Source organism: Heloderma suspectum, chromosome 1 (assembly GCF_057233095.1).
Source record: "Heloderma suspectum isolate Gila_16-S chromosome 1, 16-S_ref, whole genome shotgun sequence".
Lineage (NCBI taxonomy): Eukaryota > Metazoa > Chordata > Lepidosauria > Squamata > Helodermatidae > Heloderma > Heloderma suspectum.
In genome coordinates this window covers 18,204,808-18,226,270 of record NC_139458.1, presented here as the reverse complement: position 1 = coordinate 18,226,270, position 21,463 = coordinate 18,204,808, and the positions used below count along the sequence as shown (strand labels likewise).

The following is a 21,463-nucleotide window of genomic DNA, read 5'->3' as shown; positions in this document are numbered from 1 at the left end:
ACAAGGTCTAGTGCATGACCAGCTACATGGGTGGGCCCAGTTAGAATAGGGTGCAGCTTCCAGGAAGCCATGGTCTCCATGAAGTCCTGAGGTGCCCCCGTGAGGACAGCCTCTGAATGTACATTGAAGTCCCCCAACACCAATAAGTTAGGGGACTGCACACAATTCACAAATTTCTCCATATTCGGGACAAAAAGAAGTGGAGTGTTTTTTTTGTTTGTTTTTTAAATTGAGTGTGGGAGAAACCCAAACTGACAGATTCGTTCATGGCTTTGAGTGCTTAGCTCTTAAAAGTCTGGGCTTGTATCCTTGCGTATTCGGTGATATTATTGCTTAATTAGGGTTGCCACTTTCTTTTCTTCCTCATGGGCTCGTGGTCCTTTCTGTGTTGGGAATAGCTCTACCTGTCTGGTGCAGATGGATGAGGATTTAGTTTCAGGTTGTTTTTGAGAAGAATGTACCAAAATTTGCGAAGTTCTTCACATTTCAGAAGAAAGAACTTGAGATTTTAAAGCTCCGAATGAGGGAGAAAGTGAAACTGATAGATTGGCCCATCCCTACCTGTCTTCCATGTGCTTACTGGAAAGGGTTGGAAAAGCACCATGCTGAACATATGGGCATTGGGGCTGTTCACGCAACATACTAACCCACACTCAGGGGTTGAGTGTGGGTTGTTGTTGAACCATGGGTTAGTGTGTTGTTTGAACCTCAGACATTTTCCACAGGGTGGCTTGTTAACTATGCAGTGTGACTTGTTAACCACCCTGAACAACCCAACAACAAGCTATGGGTTCTGAAGGTGGCTTGTTTGAGAAAAATAAGCCTCACTACATGGTTAACAAGGCACCCTGTGGAAAATGTCCTTGGTTGAAACAACATGCTAACCCCCTGGTTCAACAACAACCTCCAGTTCAACAACAACCTACACTCAACCACTGAGTGTGGGTTAGCATGTTGTGTGAACCTAGTCGTTGTGGAGAAGAAAACCCAAGGAGGCTTAAAAAAACAAATCCATGACTACCTTCTGCTGCCAGAGTGCAAATAGTTGCACTCCTAAGTAGGTAGAGGCGGGGAGAGCTCATTGTCTCTCCCTCCACTGAGATGGTTAGATTGACCTGGAGAGATTTTGCTGTACTGGATTGTCTCTTCAAAATAACTCTCTTCGGTATATCTATAATGGGAATACTTTGGTCAACGCATGAATAAATTAACACAATATAAACCGTGGTGAGCTGTAAGCACCACTTACTTCTTGACTGTCCTTTTATTAAGCTGCAAAGTTACCAGGGAGGGTGGTGGAATGTTGTTGTTGTTTTATACCCAGGAAACGGTCGTAGAAGCTGTTCATATTTTTGCACTTTGATTTACTTTTACATCTTTGGCACTGCTCTGTCACATGGTCCCTGGCTAGACAAACAAGCCCTGGTCACCTCAGGTGACCCCTATTCACTGTAACTCGAGGGATGGTTCTCAAATGAGGTCACTACTCTCTATCCTGTTTTATTTATTAATTTATTTTTTTATAATTTGCCCTGTCACTTGTCCAAGAGTATTCTCTTTCTGTTAGATAAATGACTGCGAGGGGTGAGAATGTCTTGTAGCGATAGATGCTGCGTGGGAAACACATCGTGTGCTTGCAAGGCTAGGCTTGAATTTTGCATAGTTGCATATTAACGAACATACTCCTTTATAGCCTATTCAGGATAAATGATTGCTGTTGGCCAGCGTGTTACATTGGTTCTGCAGCATTGTTGATCTGAAGCTCTTTCTTCTTGAACATGAACTGTTTTGACCCTTGTAAACTATTTAATTTAGAGCAGGGCTTCTGAAAATGTGCTTCTCTCCAGTCCTGAGACAGTTTCTAATGCAAACAGAAGGTTAGTGGTCCGGTGCTGTGCATGTCTACCCCGGGGTAAAGCCCATTGATCTTGATGGTACTTGCTTCCATGTAAGTTTGTACAGGATTGCATCCTTGCGTTTGTAGCCTTCACTACTTTTCCTTGAGTTAGGCTGTGTGAACTGAATTCTGAATTGTGTGCTGCACTGTGATTCTGTTCAAGAGCCGAAACAAATAGTAGGCGCAGAATTCAGCATCCAGAGAACCTTTCATTTTGAAAATTAAAAAACTGAATTAGTTTCTCACCTTTAAAATAGTGAAGTGTGTGGGCAGGCATAATAGGTGGAGGAAATGAATGAGTGAGTGTTGTGATCAGAGAAAGGGTTTTTTTCTTCTTCTTGGTTACACTAGAATTTGTGGAGAGGGGTCACTCAGTGAGACCTGGAGTGGATTCATGTCAGACAAAAGGAATGGAAGTACTTTGCACAATTTGGAACTCACTGTCATGGGAGTTGGTGATGACCACTAGTCTAGCTGTTTTTAAAAAAAGGTTTAGGCAAGCTCATAGGGGATAGGTTGGTCTTTCAGCATATGTTGGTTATGATAGCTGAATGAGAATTCCATGTACACAACTTCTGGCGACAAGCGTTGGGAAGTTTACCCCCCAAAACCAAATTCTAAGAGGAAAGGATTGCTTTCATGCTCTGTTTGAGGCTTTCCCCAAGGCCACTACTTGGGAACAGCATGATGGGCTAGATGGCTTCTGTGACTGATCTAGAATGAGTGTTCTTATATTCTTAGGTTGTCTAAGGGTGTTTCCAGATGGAGGGCTCATAGCACGAATAGTCAAAAGGCATCTTGCAGCTATTCCATCTTTTCTTCCTTAACTGATATTTTTTCTGGTAAGAAAGAAAACAGGAGAAGTGGTGGGGAAACACGGGAGGGCTACAAATCAAAGATGATGATGTCTGGGCCCCAAGTAAAATTCCATGAATGAGGCAGTGTGATTGTACAATAAAACTCTTGTCCGGAAGTACCCTAATACTACATTATATCCGGATACAGCCTTGTATTTAACGACTCATCTAGTAGCCATAGGCACCTAGGACTTTGACGTAGGTGAGTGAGTGGGCTGGCAGAGGAGGAAGGGAGGGATTTCTAGTGGAGGGAGGAGGGACAGAATGATCTGTCCCTTGTCCTCCTCCAGTCCACAAGGTAGAAACTCAGGCTACTAGCCTTTTAGCAGGCTACTGCTGTTTGTGGACTTTCTTACAAGGTTGTCTATTTAGTACAAGGTGTCACGTTCTTTCGTCCTCTCCCTTTGCAACCAACACACTCCAGGAAACAAGGCTTCAAGCTGCACTACTTTATTCGTTAGTTAACAGCTAGCTACTTTACAAATGCAGATTCTAGGAAACTCTCAGACTGCAATGAAACAGCTAATCCATACATCTGAGTATCAATAGAGGAGCTGAAGCGGAAGTTAGAAATGTTGCCCGCAGTCTGGGTAAGAACTTCTCGGTCAGACTTGCTTCGCAGGGATGCCCCTCCCTTAGGGTGGCTCCCTCCTACGTTGGCTTCCACAAGTGGCCAACCTGGCAGAGCGTCTGAGCCCTGCCCCTAACTTTTCTCACTTAGCTCTGCAACAGACCCTAGCATCCTTCAAGTCACACCCCTCACCCTCCGCCTCTGCAACCTGGGTTCTCATGGTGGTGGAAAGGGGGAGCCATTCAGGCTGGGCCATCTTGTGTGTCAAGGTCTTGAGAAGAAAGTCTGTCTGTATCTGGGCTCACTGGAGAAGTTGCCTCCCTCAGTTCTGGCTGTTCTCATTCTGAATCTGAGCTGCCAGACATCTCCACACGCTCAGATTCATTGCTGACGCAAGGGTGCAGAACCTCAGGCACAGGGGCCAAAACTAGTTCTCTTGGGGGCTCAGTCCATCACTCCTGGGCTCTCCAGCTGACTGCATCCCTTTTGCTGACTCGACTAACTTTCACCTGACCGCTGATTTTTAGGTGGCTTCCTGGCTTATGTGCAGTTTTCCCCTATTCTAAATGCTTCTCCTAAGGTTTAGTTATTTTATTTATTAGATTTATTAGCCGCCCATCTGGCCAGCTACCCAGCCACTCTGGCGGTAAGAGCTCTATGTGAAAATATGCTGGGTTTTTTTGGTTATTTTTGGCCCTGCCCTGTTTGCCTTTGGCCCTGGACACCCTTGGAACATGGCCCCCATGAGCTTCTCCGAGATGGAATTTGGCCCTTGGGCTGAAAGAGGTTCTGCCCCCTGATTTAGCATGATGTTCAGAGTGTCTTGTGTTATATGTAATGTACACCACCCCTGTATGATAGTCCAGCGTTGTGTACTGGAGATAGGCAGGATGGGAGAGCTGAGGCTTTGCACTCTTTGGGCCTATTCACCCACGCAGTGGGGGAGAGTGGTTAGGGTAACTAAGGAGGTGAGGGGGGGTTAGAGAAACAATGACATGTGGGTCCATGAGATGACTGGCACCCACATGGCGCCATGTGCTTCCGCTAACCCAGCCCCATCCATAGTTACCAGGCGAGCTTAGCCGAGTGGTTAGGGCACATCCCAACATCCTCCACGGTGCGAACATGCTCCTGGCTGCTGCTGCCGCCGCATCCTGAATGGCTGCGCAACCATAGAGAAAGTCCATGGCAGCTAGAGCGTTGCCCACAGCAGCAGATGCTCTAGCTGGCAGACTCTATGGTCATGGACTAGAAGTCCTCAGAGCCCCTTTAAGCCACCAGGGAGCCTGCCAGACAACATGGTAAGCCTCCCAGGGCCTCTTAACCCTTTTGCAGGGGGTGGTTACCTGGGGTGGCTTAGTAACCACGCGGAACGTGGTTTTCTCTCCCCCACGACACACTAAGCCACTGCGTTTACCAGAAACTCCCCAACCACCATGGCTTAGCATGACGCCTGAACAGGCCCTTTGTGTTACTCCACTTCTTAGTTTCTAGCAGTCAAAGTAGAGTGGGGTTCTAACCCCTTCATATCCATCCTTGCCCCTCCAGAAGCACTACAAATTATGTAAAATCAGCCAATATTTGCAGTCTTTCTTAAGACTGCAAGAAGAGGTAAGGCAAAAGGTTAGGATTTCGTTTACATATACATCTATGTAAGTTTGGATTTGGTTGAAAAAGCACAGGTGAAAGTGATGTGATGTTTTGCATGATGCTATAGTTATCAAATAGTCAATTTTGTCATGGCTTGCAGGTGGTGCTTTTTTATTAGCAGGGATGCTGATGGCATCTTCCACCCTCCCTCAGAATTCCCTGTTCCCTCTGAGCTTAGCTGCAATTCTCACAGTAGCGCGGGGGGGGGGGGATGAATTTCCCAACAATAATATATTGCTCCCTATTGTTTTACAGTATATTCTCTAAATGTGTTTGTAGACTCTTTATTTTTGTATGCTCCAAGTCTGGTTGGTGACCGTAATAAAGGTGATGATATAAGGGGACGACAGAGGATGAGATGGCTAGATAACATCACTGATGCAATGAATATGAACTTGAGCACACTCCAGGAGAGAGTGGAGGACAGGAAGGCCTGGCGTGCTATGGTCCATGGGGTCACAAAGAGTCAGACATGACTGAAGGACTGAACAACAACAACGTATCACAAAGAAATAAATAATACACCAAGAAGGGAGTAGGGGAGGGGCTGTGTGCACAGGAACAAGACTGGTTTGCACCTCATCTTAATAAGCCAAGATAGGCCTGGTTCAGATGATCACATCTTGGCTTAATACGCAGAGATATGATCATCTGAACCAGGCCTGTGCCTATGTAAATTGTTAAGGATGAACAGGAAAGTATCTGGTTTTGGATCTCCCCTCTGTTTTCAGCTCACTGTGTGGTTTTAGGCAACCCATTCCCTCTCACACACCCCCATCTGCAGCACAGGGGGGAAAATGCTTGACCTCAAGTCTGGGCCCACCACTGACAAGGCTCTGTTAGATGCTGGAAGACAATCCAGTCTCTAGAGGCAGTGCTCACGACAAATCAGGGGGCTTATATATGGGAGAAGTTATTTCTGAAGATGGGCAAAGTCGAGGGAATTGTATGGCTAGACCTCGCTTAAGATTTAAAAGTATAGGAGTAGTTCCCAGTGGAATCTAGGAAGTGAGAAAGGGCGAGGAGGCTGAGCAGGCATTCTAATGGCCAGGGTGCTGTGCCTCCTCCCCCATGATTTATAGTCGAAGAAGAAAGCAATGGAAATTTGCATACCGGTTGCAAAATCCAGCTCTTCTTCATTTCGTTTCTGTACTACCCAATAGCCAAAGCTCTCTGGGGGACTTACAGAGATTAAAACCCTCAACAATACAGTCTGATGCATAATATAAAAACAGTTCAGCTACAAGCATATGAACAGAGCAGATACACAGGACTGGCCACTCTGCACTGCTGGACCGGGGAGAGAAAAGAACTGAGGGGAGAGGATTGGTCCACCGTTTACAACTGGCTGGTTGCTTGCTGCCTGTAACCCCCCCCCCCCAAATATCCCAGTATCCTGCCTGCGCTGATTGCAGAGCGAGTGGGAACACCTGCCAAAGTTTTCTCCAGCCAACCCGAGCAGAGTGCTGTCTCTGAGCCTTGAGATCTCCAGGCATCGTGGAGATTTAAAAACTGCCCTGCTACGAGGTGGCGGGCTGCCCCCAAAGGGGGCACGCCCCTTTGGTTTGCCCCTTCGGTTTGCCACGAGGGCAAGGGTGCCTTCCATCTTCTCTTCCTGTTGGATTACTTACATCCTGGTCATCTATTGAGTGCCTGTATTGTGTGAAGTGAGGTGTGTGAAGTGAGGTGTCCCTGAGTGAGAGCAGGGACCCTCTGCCAACAGCAGTTCTTCTTATGTTATTGTTGCCCACCCTGGGTGAGAGACAGGGGATAGAGGCTTCATATCCCACAACTACTTCTCTGCACAGGGTGGGGGCCTGTGGGAGCTTGAAGTGGAGCTTACCCTGGGTGAGGGCCGGGTGGTGGGGGGAGATCTGCTTCGCCACCTTCCAGGTGAGATAGAATGAGCGTGAACCAATGGAAGATGGTTACGTGGCTAGGAAATAGCACTTTACTTGTTCTCTGCTTTATTTGGTTGATTAACAAGCCTGATGTCCCAACTGTGACCAGCGGCTGGTTACAACCACAATTACAAACTATGACTGTATTAGTTTGGTTGGGAGTGATTGTTGAATGAGTGGAGTGTATGAGTTGAATGGTTAATTGTATATTTGAATGGTGGGTGGCTGTGGAGAGTGTGTGGGTATTTTACGGCGGTAAGGATGTGCCTAGGAGACTCTAATGTGGGGACCCATGGAGGAGGCACCACTATTCCAGTGACTTGGGGCAGAAGGAGATAGGACAGGAGGAGTGGGTTGGGACATCAAAGGAGAATGGGCCACAGGTGTTTATACACTGTTCCCCTTCTACCCCCTTCCTCTAGCTCTCATGTAGCTGGTAGCTCTTCCACTGTGCCCTGCTGTCTTGCGGTGCTGCTATTTAATGCCAGATCGGTCTGCAATAAGACCGCACTCATTCACGATTTAATCGTGGATGAGAGGGCTGACCTGGCATGTATCACTGAGACTTGGGTGGGTGAGCTGGGTGGAGTCAACCTGACTCAGCTCTGCCCACCTGGGTACTCAGTGCAGCACCAACATAGGTTGAAGGGCCAGGGTGGGTGGGAGTTGCCGTGGTTCATAGAACTTCCATCTCTTTCACCAGGAGACCACTCCACCTTGGAGCGGGCCTTGAGGGGTTGCACCTGGTGTTGGGCCATAAAGACAGATTGGGGATGCTGCTGGTGTACTGCCCACCCTGCTGCCCGGCATCCTCCCTGACTGAGCTGGCGCAGGCAGTCGCAAGTGTGATGTTGGAGGAACCCAAGGTGGTGGTTCTGGATGACTTCAACTTCCATGCTGAGGCTGTCTCCGGAGTTCTAGCTCAGGACTTCATGGCCTCCATGACAACCATGGGGCTGTCTCAGTATGTCATTGACCCAACACATGAAGCAGGGCACACCCTTGATTTGGTTTTTGCTCCAACTTGTGAGATGGGTAGGCTGAAGATTGGGGGGCTCCAAGTAACCCCATTGTCATGGTCAGACCATTTCCTGGTGAGATTTGAACTTACGGCATTACTCTCCTCATGCGGGGGTGGGGGACCTATTCGGATGGTCTGCCCTAGGAGACTGATGGAATCCAATGGATTTCTGAATTCTCTTGGGGATTTTCCAGTGGAGAGAGCTGGTGATCCAGCCGAGACCCTAGCCTCACTGTGGAAGAGTGAGATGTGGAGGGCCATCGACATGATCACACCTGAGTGCCCTCTCCGGCACTGTGGATCCCATTCTGCTCCCTGGTATACTGGGGAGCTGCAGTCAATGAAACAGGCTGGACGTCAGCTGGAGCGCAAATGGCGCAAGACTCGAAGTGAAGACGACTGAGCAAGCTTGAGAGTGCATAATCATGCCTATTGCCTGGCAGTGCGGGCAGCAAAGAAGGTTTATTTTGCTGCCTCCATTGTGTCCTCAAGTAGCTGTCCAGCGGAGCTCTTCCAGGTGGTCCGACGGTTGTTAACATCTTCCCCAGTAAATGGGGCCCTGTCCCTGTCGAGGACCCGCTGTGACCTTTTTGCATCGCACTTTGAGGACAAAATCGCTTGTCTCCGCAGCAACCTTGATGCTGTTGTTAGTGCAGTACCAGTCGAGGTGTCTGATGCCACCATCTGCTCGATTTTGTGGGATCAGTTCCAGTTGTTACGGCCTGAAGATGTGGACAAGATGCTTGCATTAATGTGACCGACCACATGCCCTCTTGATCCCTGTCCTTCCTGGCTAATAAAAGCTAGCCGAAGGGGTATGACTGGGTGGGTCCAAGGAGTGATAAATGCTTCCCTACGGGAAGGGGTGGTCCCTGCTGTTCTTAAGGAGGCAGTAGTGCGGCCACTCCTGAAGAAGCCCACCCTGGACCCAATGGTATTAGACAACTACTGCCCAGTCGCAAATACCCCTTTTCTAGGGAAGGTACTTGAGAGGGTCGTGGCAAACCAATTGCAGGCACTCTTGGAGGATACTGATTATCTAGACCTGTTTCAGTCTGGGTTTTGTTCTGGTTATGGGACTGAATCAGCCTTGGTCACCCTGATGGATGACCTTCATCGAGAGAGGGACAGGGGGAGTGCAACTCTGTTAATTCTCCTCGATCTCTCATCGGCTTTTGATACCTTTGACCATGATATCCTCCTGGATCAACTCCGTGGGATGGGTATTGGAGGCACTGCGCTACCGTTGTTCCGGTCCTAGCTACGGGGCCGATTTCAGAGAGTAACATTGGGTGACTATTCCTTGGCCCCTTGGCAATTGAGCTATGGAGTGCCGCAGGGCACCATCCTGTCCCCAATGTTGTTTAACATCTATATGATGCTTTTGGGAGCGGTCATTAGGGGATTTGGAGCTAAATGCCATCAGTATGCTGATGACACGCAGCTCTATCTCCCTGTGACATCTGAATCAGGAGAGGCTGTGCAAGTCCTGAATCAGTGCCTAGACTCAGTGATGGGCTGGATGAGGGCCAATAAACTGAAGCTGAATCCTGGCAAGACGTAAGCCCTGTGGGTGAGTGGTTCCCGGGTCCAGGAGATAGGCTCATTGCCTGTTCTGGATGGGGTTGCGCTCCCTCTGAAAGATCAGGTCCATAGTCTGGGGGTACTCCTAGATCCATCATTGTCGTTGGAGGCCCAAGTGGTCACGACAGCTCGGAGTGCCTTTTCCCAGCTTCGGCTGGTTTGCCAGCTACGGCCTCTCCTGGACAGGGATAGCTTGACCACGGTGGTACAGGCATTAGTAACCTCAAGACTGGATTACCGCAATGCACTCTATGTGGGGCTGCCCTTAAGGCTGGTCCAGAAGCTGGAGCTAGCGCAGAATGCAGCAGCTCGGCTGTTGTCGGGAGCTGCCCCTTTTCAGCATGTAATTCCTCTGCTGAGGGAACTGCACTGGCAACCTATTCGCTACCAGGCCAGGTTTAAGGTATTAGTACTAGTGTACAAAGCCCTAAACAACTTGGGACCAGGATACCTGAGAGAGTGCCTCCTTCCTTACCAACCTGCCCGGTCACTGAGGTCATCAGAGGGCATGTTCCTGGTGGTTCCACATGGCCCTGTGGCCCTGTTGGAGTCCACCAGGAGAAGAGCCTTCAGTGTGGTGGGAGCCAGTGTGGTGTAGTGGGTAGAGTGTTGGACTGGGAATCGGGAGATCCGGGTTCTAGTACCCACTTGGCCATGGAAGCTCACTGGGTGACTTTCGGCCAGTCACAGACTCTCAGCCCAACCTACCTCACAGGGTTGTTGTTGTGAGGCTAAAATGGAGAGGAGGATTATGTACGCCGCCTTGAGCTCCGTAAGGAGGAAAAAAAGCGGGATATAAATGTAATAAATTAATGAAATGAATGGTGGCCCCCTTCCTGTGGAATTCCCTGCCTTTAGAGGTCAGGCAGGCGCCAACATTGTGTTCTTTCCGGCGCCTCCTGAAGGCGTTGTTCTTTCAAGAGGCCTTCCTTGCATGACCAGCCGTGGTTTGTTGAACTCCACTTCATTGGGATTTGTCTTTTTAAAAAATGTTTTAACTTTTTAAAACTCTTTTAACCGTTATTTTATTCTTATGTTGTTCACCGCTCTGAAATCTTCTGATGAGGAGTGGTATATAAATATTGTAAGTAAGTAAATACACACACACACACACACACACACATATACACACAGCCATATCCAAACAATATTCCATGGCGTGGTTAAAAACCTGTCATATGCTGCATACGCCTGGGTGTAAAGGAAAGTCTTAACCTGGTGCTGAAAAGATAACAATGTTGGTGCCAGGCAGGCCTCGCTGGAGAGTTTGTTCCATAATCCTTGTCACAGAATGTGGACTACCTTGCCCTGGAACTTTCTAATATTTTTTTAAAGTACCAGACCACCTTACCTGTCTCCTGAGAAACCTGTACGAGGGTTAAGAAGCAACAGTAAGAACCAGACATGGAACAACCGATTGGTTCAAAATTGGGAAAGGAGTACGACAAGGCTGCATATTGTCGCCCTGCTTATTTAACTTACATGCAGAGTACATCATGAGAAATGCCGGGTTGGATGAATCACAGGTCGGAATTAAGATTGCCGGGAGAATTATCAACAACCTCAGATACGCAGACGATACCACCCTAATGGCAGAAAGCGAAGAGGATCTAAAGAGCCTCTTGTTGAGGGTGAAAGTGGAGAGTGCAAAAGCTGGTTTGAAACTCAACATTAAAAAAACGAAGATCATGGCATCTGGCCCCATCACTTCCTGGCATATAGAAGGGGAAGAAATGGAAGCAGTGACAGATGTTACTTTCTTGGGCTCCAAGATCACCGCAGACGGTGACTGTAGCCATGAAATTAAAAGACGCTTGCTCCTTGGGAGGAAAGCTATGGCAAACCTAGTCAGCATAGTAAGAAGCAGAGACATCACCTTGCCGACAAAGGTCCATCTAATCAAAGCTATGGTTTTCCCAGTAGTAATGTATGGCTGTGAGACCTGGACTGTAAGGAAGGCTGAGCGCCGAAGAATTGATGGTTTCGAACTGTGGTGCTGGAGAAGACTCTTGCGAGTCCCCTGGACTGCAAGGAGGTCAAATCAGTCCATCCTCAAGGAAATCAACCCTGAGTGCTCATTGGAAGGAGAGATACTGAAGCTGAAGCTCCAATATTTTGGCCACCTAATGCGAAGAGAAAACTCCCTGGAAAAGACCCTGATGCTGGGAAAGACTGAAGGCAAAAGGAGAAGGGGACGACAGAGGATGAGATGGCTGGATAGCATCACCGATGCAATGAATATGAACTTGAGCACGCTCCGGGAGAGAGCGCAGGACAGGAAGGCCTGGCATGCTATGGTCCATGGGGTCACGAAGAGTCGGACACGACTGAACGACTGAACAACAACAACACACAGGATATTCTCCAAAGTTTCTGCTATCCTTCTTTCCCCCTCCTGCTCCCAGTATCTGTTCCCTTTTTTCTTCTTTAGAGTTCTGCTCCTCAAATTTGTACAGAAAAGTTTGACTATGTGGCTCTTAAGAGCTGGGGGCGGGGGGATATGCTGAAAGTAAACATATTCCAGTCTAATCCCCTAACTACTGAGCTCCGTTTGGTGCAGAGTCCAGACCGCCCTGCGTTTAAAACATATATGTTCTTATTTACTAAATGACTCATAGCTTGGTGTTTGTCTAGCTTCAAAGGGCAGATGAGTTTAGAACTAATTTCTAAAAAAACAAAAAAAACAAACCCACCCTCATTTTTCATGTGAAGCCAACCGTGGTAGCTTTGTAACACCTCGTTCTCTTATGGACAAGATCATGAACTGAGAACAGATGAGAGTGTTTCAGAGGAATTGTTTACCACCCCATTCATGTGTTCAGCCTTTTGGATGCAAGGACAGATATACATGCACAGAAAAAACTTGTATCGTGGTCTTACTGAGACTATACCACTTCCCAGTAGATTACTAATTGGGGCAAAGTAGATGGAATGCATCAGGAGAAAGGATTCTAACCAACCATTTCCCCGACATGCTAAAGGGGTCCACTTTAGCAGAGGGGCAGGGGAATCATAGAATAGTAGGGTTGGAAGGGGCCTACAAGGCCATCGAGCCCAACCCCTTGCTCAATGCAGGAATCCAAGTCAGAGCATCCCTGACAGATGGCTGTCCAGCCTCTTCTTGAATGCCTTCAGTGTGGGAGAGCCCACCACCTCCCTAGGTCATTGGTTCCACTGTCATATTGCTCTAACAGTCAGGACCTTTTTCCTGATGTTCAGCCGGAATCTGGCTTCCTGTCATTTGAGCCCATTATTCTGTGTCCTGCACTCTGGGATGATTGAGAAGAGATCAATCTCTGTGACAACCTTTCAAGTACTTGAAGAGCACTATCATATCTCCCCTCAGTCTTCTCTTTTCAAGGCTAAACATGCCCAGTTCTTTCAGTCTCTCCTCATAGGGCTTTGTTTCCAATCCCCTGATCATCTTTGTTGCCCTCCTCAAAACCCTCTCCAGTTTGTCTGCATCCTTCTTCAAGTGTGGTGCCCAGAACTGGACACAGTACTCCAGATGAGGCCTAACCAGTGCTGAGTAGAGGGGAACTAGTACTTCCCAGGATTTGGAAGCTATGCTTCTATTAATGCAGCCCAAAATAGCATTTGCCTTTTTTGCAGCCACGTCACATTGTTGGCTCATCTTCAGCTTGTGATCTACAACAATTCCCAGATCCTTCTAGCTTGTAGTGTGGTTGAGCCACATATCCCCCATCTTGTAACTGTGCATTTGGTTTCTTTTTCCTAGGTGCAGACTTGGCACTTATCCCTATTAAATTTCATTCTGTTGTTTTCTGATAACAATATTATCTTCATCATTGTTACTATTTACATTTCTATACCACCCCATAGCCAAAGCTCTCTGGGTGGTTTACAGAAGTTAAAAACATTAAAATACAATATACAAAGTTTAAAAGCCAGTTACATAAAAGCATGCAGACAGTATACACAAACAACATATAACTAAAAACAACTTTGAACAGTTAGCCATAACTACAGACACATCCAGTACTGATTAAAACTCAGCATGTGCTGTGAAGTGCCTGGGAAAAGAGATGGGCCTAAACCTGGCTCTGAAAAGATAATGTTGGTGCTAGGCGGACCTCATTGGGGAGCTCATTCCACAGATGGGGGGCCACCACTGAGAAGGCCCTCTCCCTTGTTGCCACCTTCTGAGCTTCCCTCGGAGGAAGCCTGAGGAGGCAGTAAACATATTACATGTTTGCTGTTCTCCCCCCACCCCTGACTCCTTGCTTTTTAGAAAGCAAGTGTGTGTGGGGGGATGGTTAGACTAGAAACATTCTGTCTGACATGTCCAATCCACCTGATCCCAGTCATTGGTCTAACTTCCAAATCCTGTGCCAATTAACAGTTTCTGAACTATCTTCAAGGGCAGCTCCATGTACAATGTATTTCAGTAATCTAAATAGGATATTATCAGAGCATGAGTTACTGTGGCCAGGCTATTCCTGTGCACCATCCTTAACTGATGGACGATGGCCCTTGACTAGCACTCTTAAACTCTGAACCTGGTCCTTCAGGGGGAGTGCAACCGCATCAAAAATAGGTCAAGTACTATTTGCTGGCACAGGTGAGCTACCCACTCCTTGCATCTCAGTCTTATCAAGGTTGAGCTTCAGTTTATTGATCCTTGTCCAACGCATGGTGATCCCAGACACCAGTTTAAAGAAACACTTCCACAGCTTCACGTGAATTTGATGAGACAGAGAAATAGTAAGGTATCATCAGTGTACTAATAATGCCACACTCCAAAACAGTAGACCTGCTTTCTTCAAGCTGGTGCTCTCCAGATGTGGACTACAAGTCCCAGTACCCTAGACAGTGGGAGGCATGCTGTCTGGGGATGGTGGGAATTGTAGTTCACATCTAGAGAGCACTAGATTGAGGAAGGCTGGTATACAACATCAGCTTGTTGGCCAGGTTAAAGAAATCTATGTACCACTTGGAAAAGCTCAGTTGGATGGCACTGCTGAATTTTAGGACATAGCCTTTGCAAGGCAACTTGCGTATAATTATAACATAAAATGTGTAATAAAATAACGAATTCTAAAACAGTGAAGTATTGATTCTTTGTCACCATCACTTCCATAAGAGCATGAGACGAGCCCTGCTGGATCAGACCAAGGGTCCATCTAGTCCAGCATTCTGTTCACACAGTGGCCAGCCAGCTGCCCATGGGAAACCCACAAGCAGGACATGAGTGCAACAGCACTCTCCTGCCTGTGTTCCCCAGCAACTGGTGTACAGAGGCATATTGGCTCAGGTACTGGAGATAGCATATAGCCATCAGGAGTAGTAGCCACTGATTGTCTTCTCCTCCAGGAATGTGTCTAACCACCTTTTAAAGCTGTTCAAATTGGTGGCCATCACTTCCTCTTGTGGAAGTAAATTCCATAGTTTTTCTGTGCCACTTAGAGTAAATTCTAAGGTGAGCTCTTGCTGGGTTTTTGGTTGGATTAGTTCTGAGTCTTGTCCACTTGTGTCCCATCCATTCTGTGTGCTTCATCAAGCTCTATCAAGAGCAGGGGTGCACCACCCACTGCTCTGGTGACTGCATGCAGCCCTCCAAGGCCTTGACTGTGCCATGCCCCCCATAGGGTTAGCCTACTCTCTACCCCCTCCCCAATAGCTCTTTTTACACCACTGATTCCAGCAAGGAAAGAGCGATCTGTATCAGGATTGGTGGTGTGTGCATGTGCATTTTCGCACATGTGTGGCCCCTGACCCCCAAGCCAACTTCACATGTGGCACCTATGGCTGGGAAGGTTGTGCCTCCCTGATGTAGAGAGAGGAGGGATGCTTAGGAACTAGCATGCAATCTACTTGGGTCATTGCTGTATCCCACAGAGCAACCTGGGCATTCAGTTGTGCTAGGTGGAAATTCCCTGAGGGCACCCAAGAGTCTTTCTTGATCCACCAGCCTCTGGAGATAGACCAAGTTGCTGCATCATGTGACTTCAGACTATGTCCTGTTTACCCAACAGAACAGTTTTGCTCATAAGACTAGTGTGAATAGTACAGAAGTAAGACACACCCTTCTGAATAACTCTTACAGACGTATCAAACACCATTTCCTCATGTTCATGTGGATGCAGCCGCGTTGAAGCCTTGCTATGTGAGATGGCAATTAAGTGTGTTTTAACTACATTTAAAGACTAGAGTTAAAAAGCCTTGCTGGGAAAATCTGCATTTTGATAAACTTTTTAGTGCAGGATCTTATTGAGGAGATCTCTTTGCCCTCTCTCTGACTGAAGTGGCTTGTAATAGTGAGGCTGCTTCCATATTTTGCCTGACCACGCAAATACGGAGGAATCCCCAAGTAATTTTGTTTGCTTCCCCATTTGTTGTAGATCGTCTTCCTTCTGTTTTTGTGTGTGTTGTAGGGTTGTTGTTTTTCAAGCAGAAGAACTCTTATCCTTATTTAAAATTGCCTTCTGTATATTTTACTACCCGTTGGTGTTAAATGACAGTGTGTTTGTGTTTTTTTCTCCCCTCCTTTCACTAGGAATAGCTGAAAAAAGGGAGTCAGAAGGGGAGAAGAATTATTTTCTGTGCAGTGTCGAGGACTTCTGGCATTGCTCACTAGCTCAAGACACATTTTGCCATTATGAATGAAGTAGCAATAGTGAAGGAAGGCTGGCTCCACAAAAGAGGTAAGTGTAACCTTTTCTTCTTCCTTAACTGAGGGAAACATGGATTACTTGGGTCACCCAATTTGGAGGCTTCCAAATGGTTGTATGAAGGCAGCTCATCCACAGATGGTTTTCGATCTCTTGTTTTAGTTAACATCATCCATGTATGTGACTGGGGGGACAAGTCCCTGCCCCAAGGTGGTTACATTCTAGAAAATAGTACAAGGGAGAGCAGGGGCGAGGAATGTGTGACCCGCCAGATGTTGTTGAGCTGCAGCTTTCATCAGCCCTAGCCAGCATGGCCAGTAGTGAGAGGTGTTGCTGTCCAACAACATCTGGAAGACCACATGTTTCCTGTCCCTGTAATAGAGGAAGGGGAGGAAAATGGAGTTATTTCAGTTACACATACTTAGTAACTCCTCCATTGGCCCATTAATTAATTAATTAATTCATTCATCAATTGCTCTTATTCCTTCTAACCTTCCTCTCCATCACATTTTCTATAGCACGTTGGGCATCATGTGATGAGAGAGACTAAATTTGTTTGTATACATGCAAACCCATGTAGTGAAAAGCAGCTGGAACTGGGGGGAAAGGTACAGTTGTCTCTTTTCTTTACGTTGGTGGGGAACTCTGTCGTATTTCTGCTACTTCAGTAAACTGTTCACATTTATAAGAACTGTCAACCACAGATGAATGACAGGAGTTTCCTTACTCATGGTGAGATTTCTCTGAAAAACAAACAAGACAAAACTGTGTAATGTGTTAAGCCTACCTTATTTGGGAGAATAAACTCTAAGAGTGGAAATGGTATTATTTCTTGTGAATGAATCTAGAGTAAAACCATTTTTGAGCAAAGAAGTTCAGAAGGGGGCAGTTTGGATGGCAGTGTAACAAGTTTGAATGGGACTTAAAATGAGTATCAGGAGCCTCGTGTGGTGCAGAGTGGTAGGTGGCAGTATCGCAACTGAAACTCTCCCCACGACCTGAGTTCCATCCCAGCGGAAGCCGGGTCTCGGGTAGCCGGCTCAGGTCAACTCAGCCCTCCATCCTTCCGAGGTCGGTAAAATGAGTACCCAGCTTGCTGGGGGAAAGGTAGTCACGACTGGGGAAGGCAATGGCAAACCACCCCGCTACAGTGTGCCATGAAAACACCAGTGCAAGCGGCGTCCCTCTAGGGGTCAGTAATGACCCGGTGCTTGCACAGGAGGAACCTTTCCTTTCCTTTCCTAAAATGAGTATCACAGGGTAGGGTGCTTCAGAGTTGTGAAGAAGCAGGTGCATTTTAGGCAAAGCTTTGGTGAAGATGGGGGGCTTAGAGGAGAAGGATATGACATGAGAGGAAGTACATGTACACTGGAAGCTGCCTCATACCAGGTCAGACTCTATGTCCATCTAGCTTGCTGTTATCTGCTCTGATGGGCAGCAACTCTCCAGGGTCTCAGAAAGAGAAGGGTCTTTTCCATCACCTGCTACCCAGGATTCTTCTAACTGGAGATAGTAGGATTTTTAACCTCAGATCTTCTGCATGCAAAGCTTGTGCTCCACCACTGAGCCATGGTCACTCTGTGGAGATATCAGCGGGGAAAAGAGATGTGGTTAGAGGGTTGATGGCCTATAAGGCTTGGGCAAAATGAAAGAAGCGAGGAGCAGTGTTAGCAGATGTGATGGAGGAGGAGAAGAGACCGGGGAAGAAGGTAGGAACTGGATGGAGTTAAAATATCAGGTTTGAAGGTCTTACGGTGGCCTGGCTCACACATTACGATAAGCCACTGTGGGTTAATTCAACCATGGGGCTCAAAGTCGGCCAGCAACAGATTGTTCTAGGGTTATCCGAGGGCTGTTTAACCCTCAAATAACCCATGACGCCAGGGTTCGCACGACATGACAAGCTGTGGCATGCGCCTACCGTGTCTTGCATGTTCAAAATGGCAGCCAGCACGCATCTTGGAGCCCCGTGGGGTGAATTAACCCATGGTGGCTTACTGTGGTGTGCGAACTGGCCCAGTGTGTGACAGGGAGTCAGTATATTTGGATATCCAGAGGAGAGGCCATGTTAGTTTCAGCATAGAACAACAACCAGGAGTCCTGTGGCATGACTTAATGAAGAGTTTAACACAGGGGAGCTGTGGCAGTAATGACAGGGGAGATATGCCTCTTAATGCCGCTATAACATAAGGAGTGAACATCTGTGTTAAAAAAAAAACCTAATGTAAGCCTGCTTTTATAAGAGTGATTTCATTCATATGGTGTAGGAGAGGGGAATGATTTCATGGTGCCTTTAATTTGCATGTTGCAAGGACTGCAGTAGAGGAAGGGGCCTGTGTGTTTCAGGTTCCCCCTCTTCACGTTGCACAGTTGGGAGGGGGTGTAATGTAGTCCAGAGACATTCTTTCCAGAGTAGGTCCCCCACTGCATTGCATTATGGAAACCCTTCTGCTCTGAATGTTGGCTCGTTTGAAATTCAGCAGCATCGCTGATTTCCCTGCATCGCTTTTGTAATGTAAAATGACCCTCTGGCCCTCCAGATGTTGGTGGACTACAGCTCTTACCATCACTGACCGTTGGCCATACTGGCTGGGGTTGATTGGCATGCAGTAACATGCTTGCTTCATTGTGTTCCTGGTTTCTGCGATGACTGTCCTGTAACATGATTCTAACAGTGTCCAGGATTGTGGCCTGTGTTCTTCTTTTGTTTTGTATTTTTGCAAAAAAAGAGAGTGCCTTTTTAATGGTGTCTTTCCGTTCACAACAATGGCTGTGTAAAAATATACTCTGAAAGAAAAGAAAAAACTCAGAGTGGCTTTGAAAGAGCATCAAGGTTTTAAGTACACCACCACAGGATGTTTCCAAAACCAATGTCTGATATTCTGAGCTTGTGAAACATGTTCAAGCTATAATTACAACAAGGGAGGCTTACAAAAAGAAAATGCAGATTAAGGACTGTATTTTTCTTAGAATTCTCTCTCTCTTTTTATGGAGTAGAAAACTGTGGACCTATGGTTTTTAGGATCTCCATGCTTCCTTTTCCATTTAATTTCTTTAAAAAATTGAGTGCATAAAGGGAAATAGATTGAATTCCAGTGCGTGAATTAATGCTGAGCCTGAGTTTTAAGGCTTTCCCATCCATGCACAGGCCATCTTTAGGGATCATTGGATTAAGGGATGCTTCAGTTTCCTCTTCTGAACGGTGTAGCATTGTGGCTGTTCAAATATAGTGCTTCACCTAGTTATAGCTTTATTAACATAGCTACTGGGGGTTTGTGTGCCATTCAGGGTACAAAATGCTTTGACACCCTTGTGGATCGCAGGTACCAGTTTAAGGGTTCTGTATCTAGGCCACAAGTGTTGGTACTGATAGCAACAAATCTGGAATTTAGTGCAGCTCTTTTTTTTTCTTTTCAAATGTGTATCAGTATTGAAATCAAAGACATGCAGCATATCGGCTAAACTATGTTCCCTAAGCTTTTGTTAGAGTTTTTCAAATTTCATTTTAAAATGTGTAGTCCTTCTTGTTCTGCACTTTGTTGCAAAAGTTTTAAGAACTCCTAGAGTGTTTATATTGTCAAATCCTATAATTTTTGCATTGTAACTTCATTAAGGAGCTAAATATAGGCAGTGTTCGGGGGCACTAATATGCATTCGTTGGGTTATCCAAGCTAATTAAGGACTCAGCTGATGACTGGGCTTGCCCATGGCCAGTAGCCTGATGCTGTCTGCAATTATGCAAATTTTATGCAAAGTCAGGTAGGCTGTACATCTAAATATATTGCAGAATTTTATTTCTTGAGCGCGGCAGTGTAGGAAGTTTCCACTGTGGCCTCCTGTGTGCTTTTCCCCTACACTAAATGGAGAAATGAAATGAGACTCCTTCCTCTGAGTCTGTCTTGGTAGTTCCTGGCAAGGCCATGAGTCAGTCGCTTAAAGGAAGTGCTACTTCCAGGACAGCAGATGTTTTGTTTGTGGAAAGACGAGTCATCTCCCTGACCTCAAGCCAGCCGCTTGCGGATCTTATGAATGAACTCTTCTGCTCTGAATGGCCATTGAGTTAGCCCTGTGACCCTAATTGCAACGGCCCAGGGTTTAGTAATCGGTAAAGATACAGCAGCAGTAGCTGCAAATCACTTCCTCTGTTTCTCTTGCCAAAGGCATAGTGCATGAAAGCATGTAGTAGGGGCTGCAGTGTGTGGAGGGGGGCGGGGGGCTGGTGTCATTGCAGTTGCTAAGTCTGGAGAAGATGGTTGGAGCACAGGGAAATAAGAAAAGTCTTATTTACTCCACCATGAGAACTCAAGTTTCGAAGGGAGAGGGGGAGGAGAGTGAGGGGCATGACTTGACAGACACTAGGACCCATCGCAGAGTGGAGCGGGAAAAGTTAGGGGCAGGGCGCAGACGCTCTGCCAGGTTGGCCACGTGTGGAAGCCAAGGTAGGAGGGAGCCACCCTAAGGGAGGGGCATCCCTGCGAAGCAAGTCTGACCGAGAAGTTCTTACCCAGACTGCGGGCAACATTTCTAACTTCCACTTCATCTCCTCTATTGAAAGTCGTAGATGTGTAGGTTAGCTGTTTCATTGCAGTCTGAGAGTTTCCTAGAATCTGCATTTGTAAAGTAGCTAGCTGTTAACTAATAAAGTAGTGCAGCTTGAAGCCTTGTTTCCTGGAGCGTGTTGATTGTGAAGGGAGAGGATGAAAGAACGTGACACCTTGTGCTAAATAGACAACCTTGTCAGAAAGTCCACAAAGAGCAGTAGCCTTTATTATTTACTAATAAAGTAGTGTTGGCCTGAAGCTTTGTTTCCTAGAGTGTGTTAATTGCGAAGGGAGAGAACGAAGGAATGTGACAGATTTTACCTTATGGACCCTGAAATAATTGTCGTGGAAGCTACCCTGGGATCTAATCCTATATACCAGGGCTACAGAGGCTCTTTCAGCCTGAGGGCTGGATTCCATTTCAGAGAAGCTCTCGGGGGCTGCATTCCAGTGGTGGGTGAGGCCAAAGGCAAAAATACCAGCATGTTTTGGTGTAAAGCTCTTAGGGGAGGCATTTCAACCTTTAAGAATGGGAGTGGCTGTGGGGGGGACTGCACCAAAGCTGGGAAACCACCCCAAAATCAGTGGTGGGGGGAAGGGCTGGGGCCAGGGTAAGAGAGCGAGGCCAGCTGGTCCCCCAGGAGGGCTGGATTGGGCCCCCAGGCCTGAGGTTTTACACCCCTGCTACATACTAATAGCGAACTCATTCCCTGAGTGTGATCCTTACATAGCCAAAATGGGACCATCCTTGCACAAGAGGAAGGGAATAGCAGGCACTAGGAAACTCCAAGGTTTGCAGAAACTTTAAA

The 21,463-nt window shown here is 46.9% G+C and overlaps 1 protein-coding gene across 2 annotated transcripts in view; it reads left to right on the top strand.

Moving 5' to 3' along the window:
* The window catches only part of AKT1 (AKT serine/threonine kinase 1), a 140,589-nt gene that overhangs the window by 17,800 nt on the left and 101,326 nt on the right, over positions 1-21,463 (top strand). For both annotated transcript variants that reach the window (XM_084837429.1, XM_084837440.1), the window contains exon 2: positions 15,999-16,146. In XM_084837429.1, coding sequence (XP_084693555.1) covers positions 16,101-16,146 — 46 coding nt within the window. In that variant the 5' untranslated portion in view covers positions 15,999-16,100. The remainder of the gene's footprint in view (positions 1-15,998; positions 16,147-21,463) is intronic.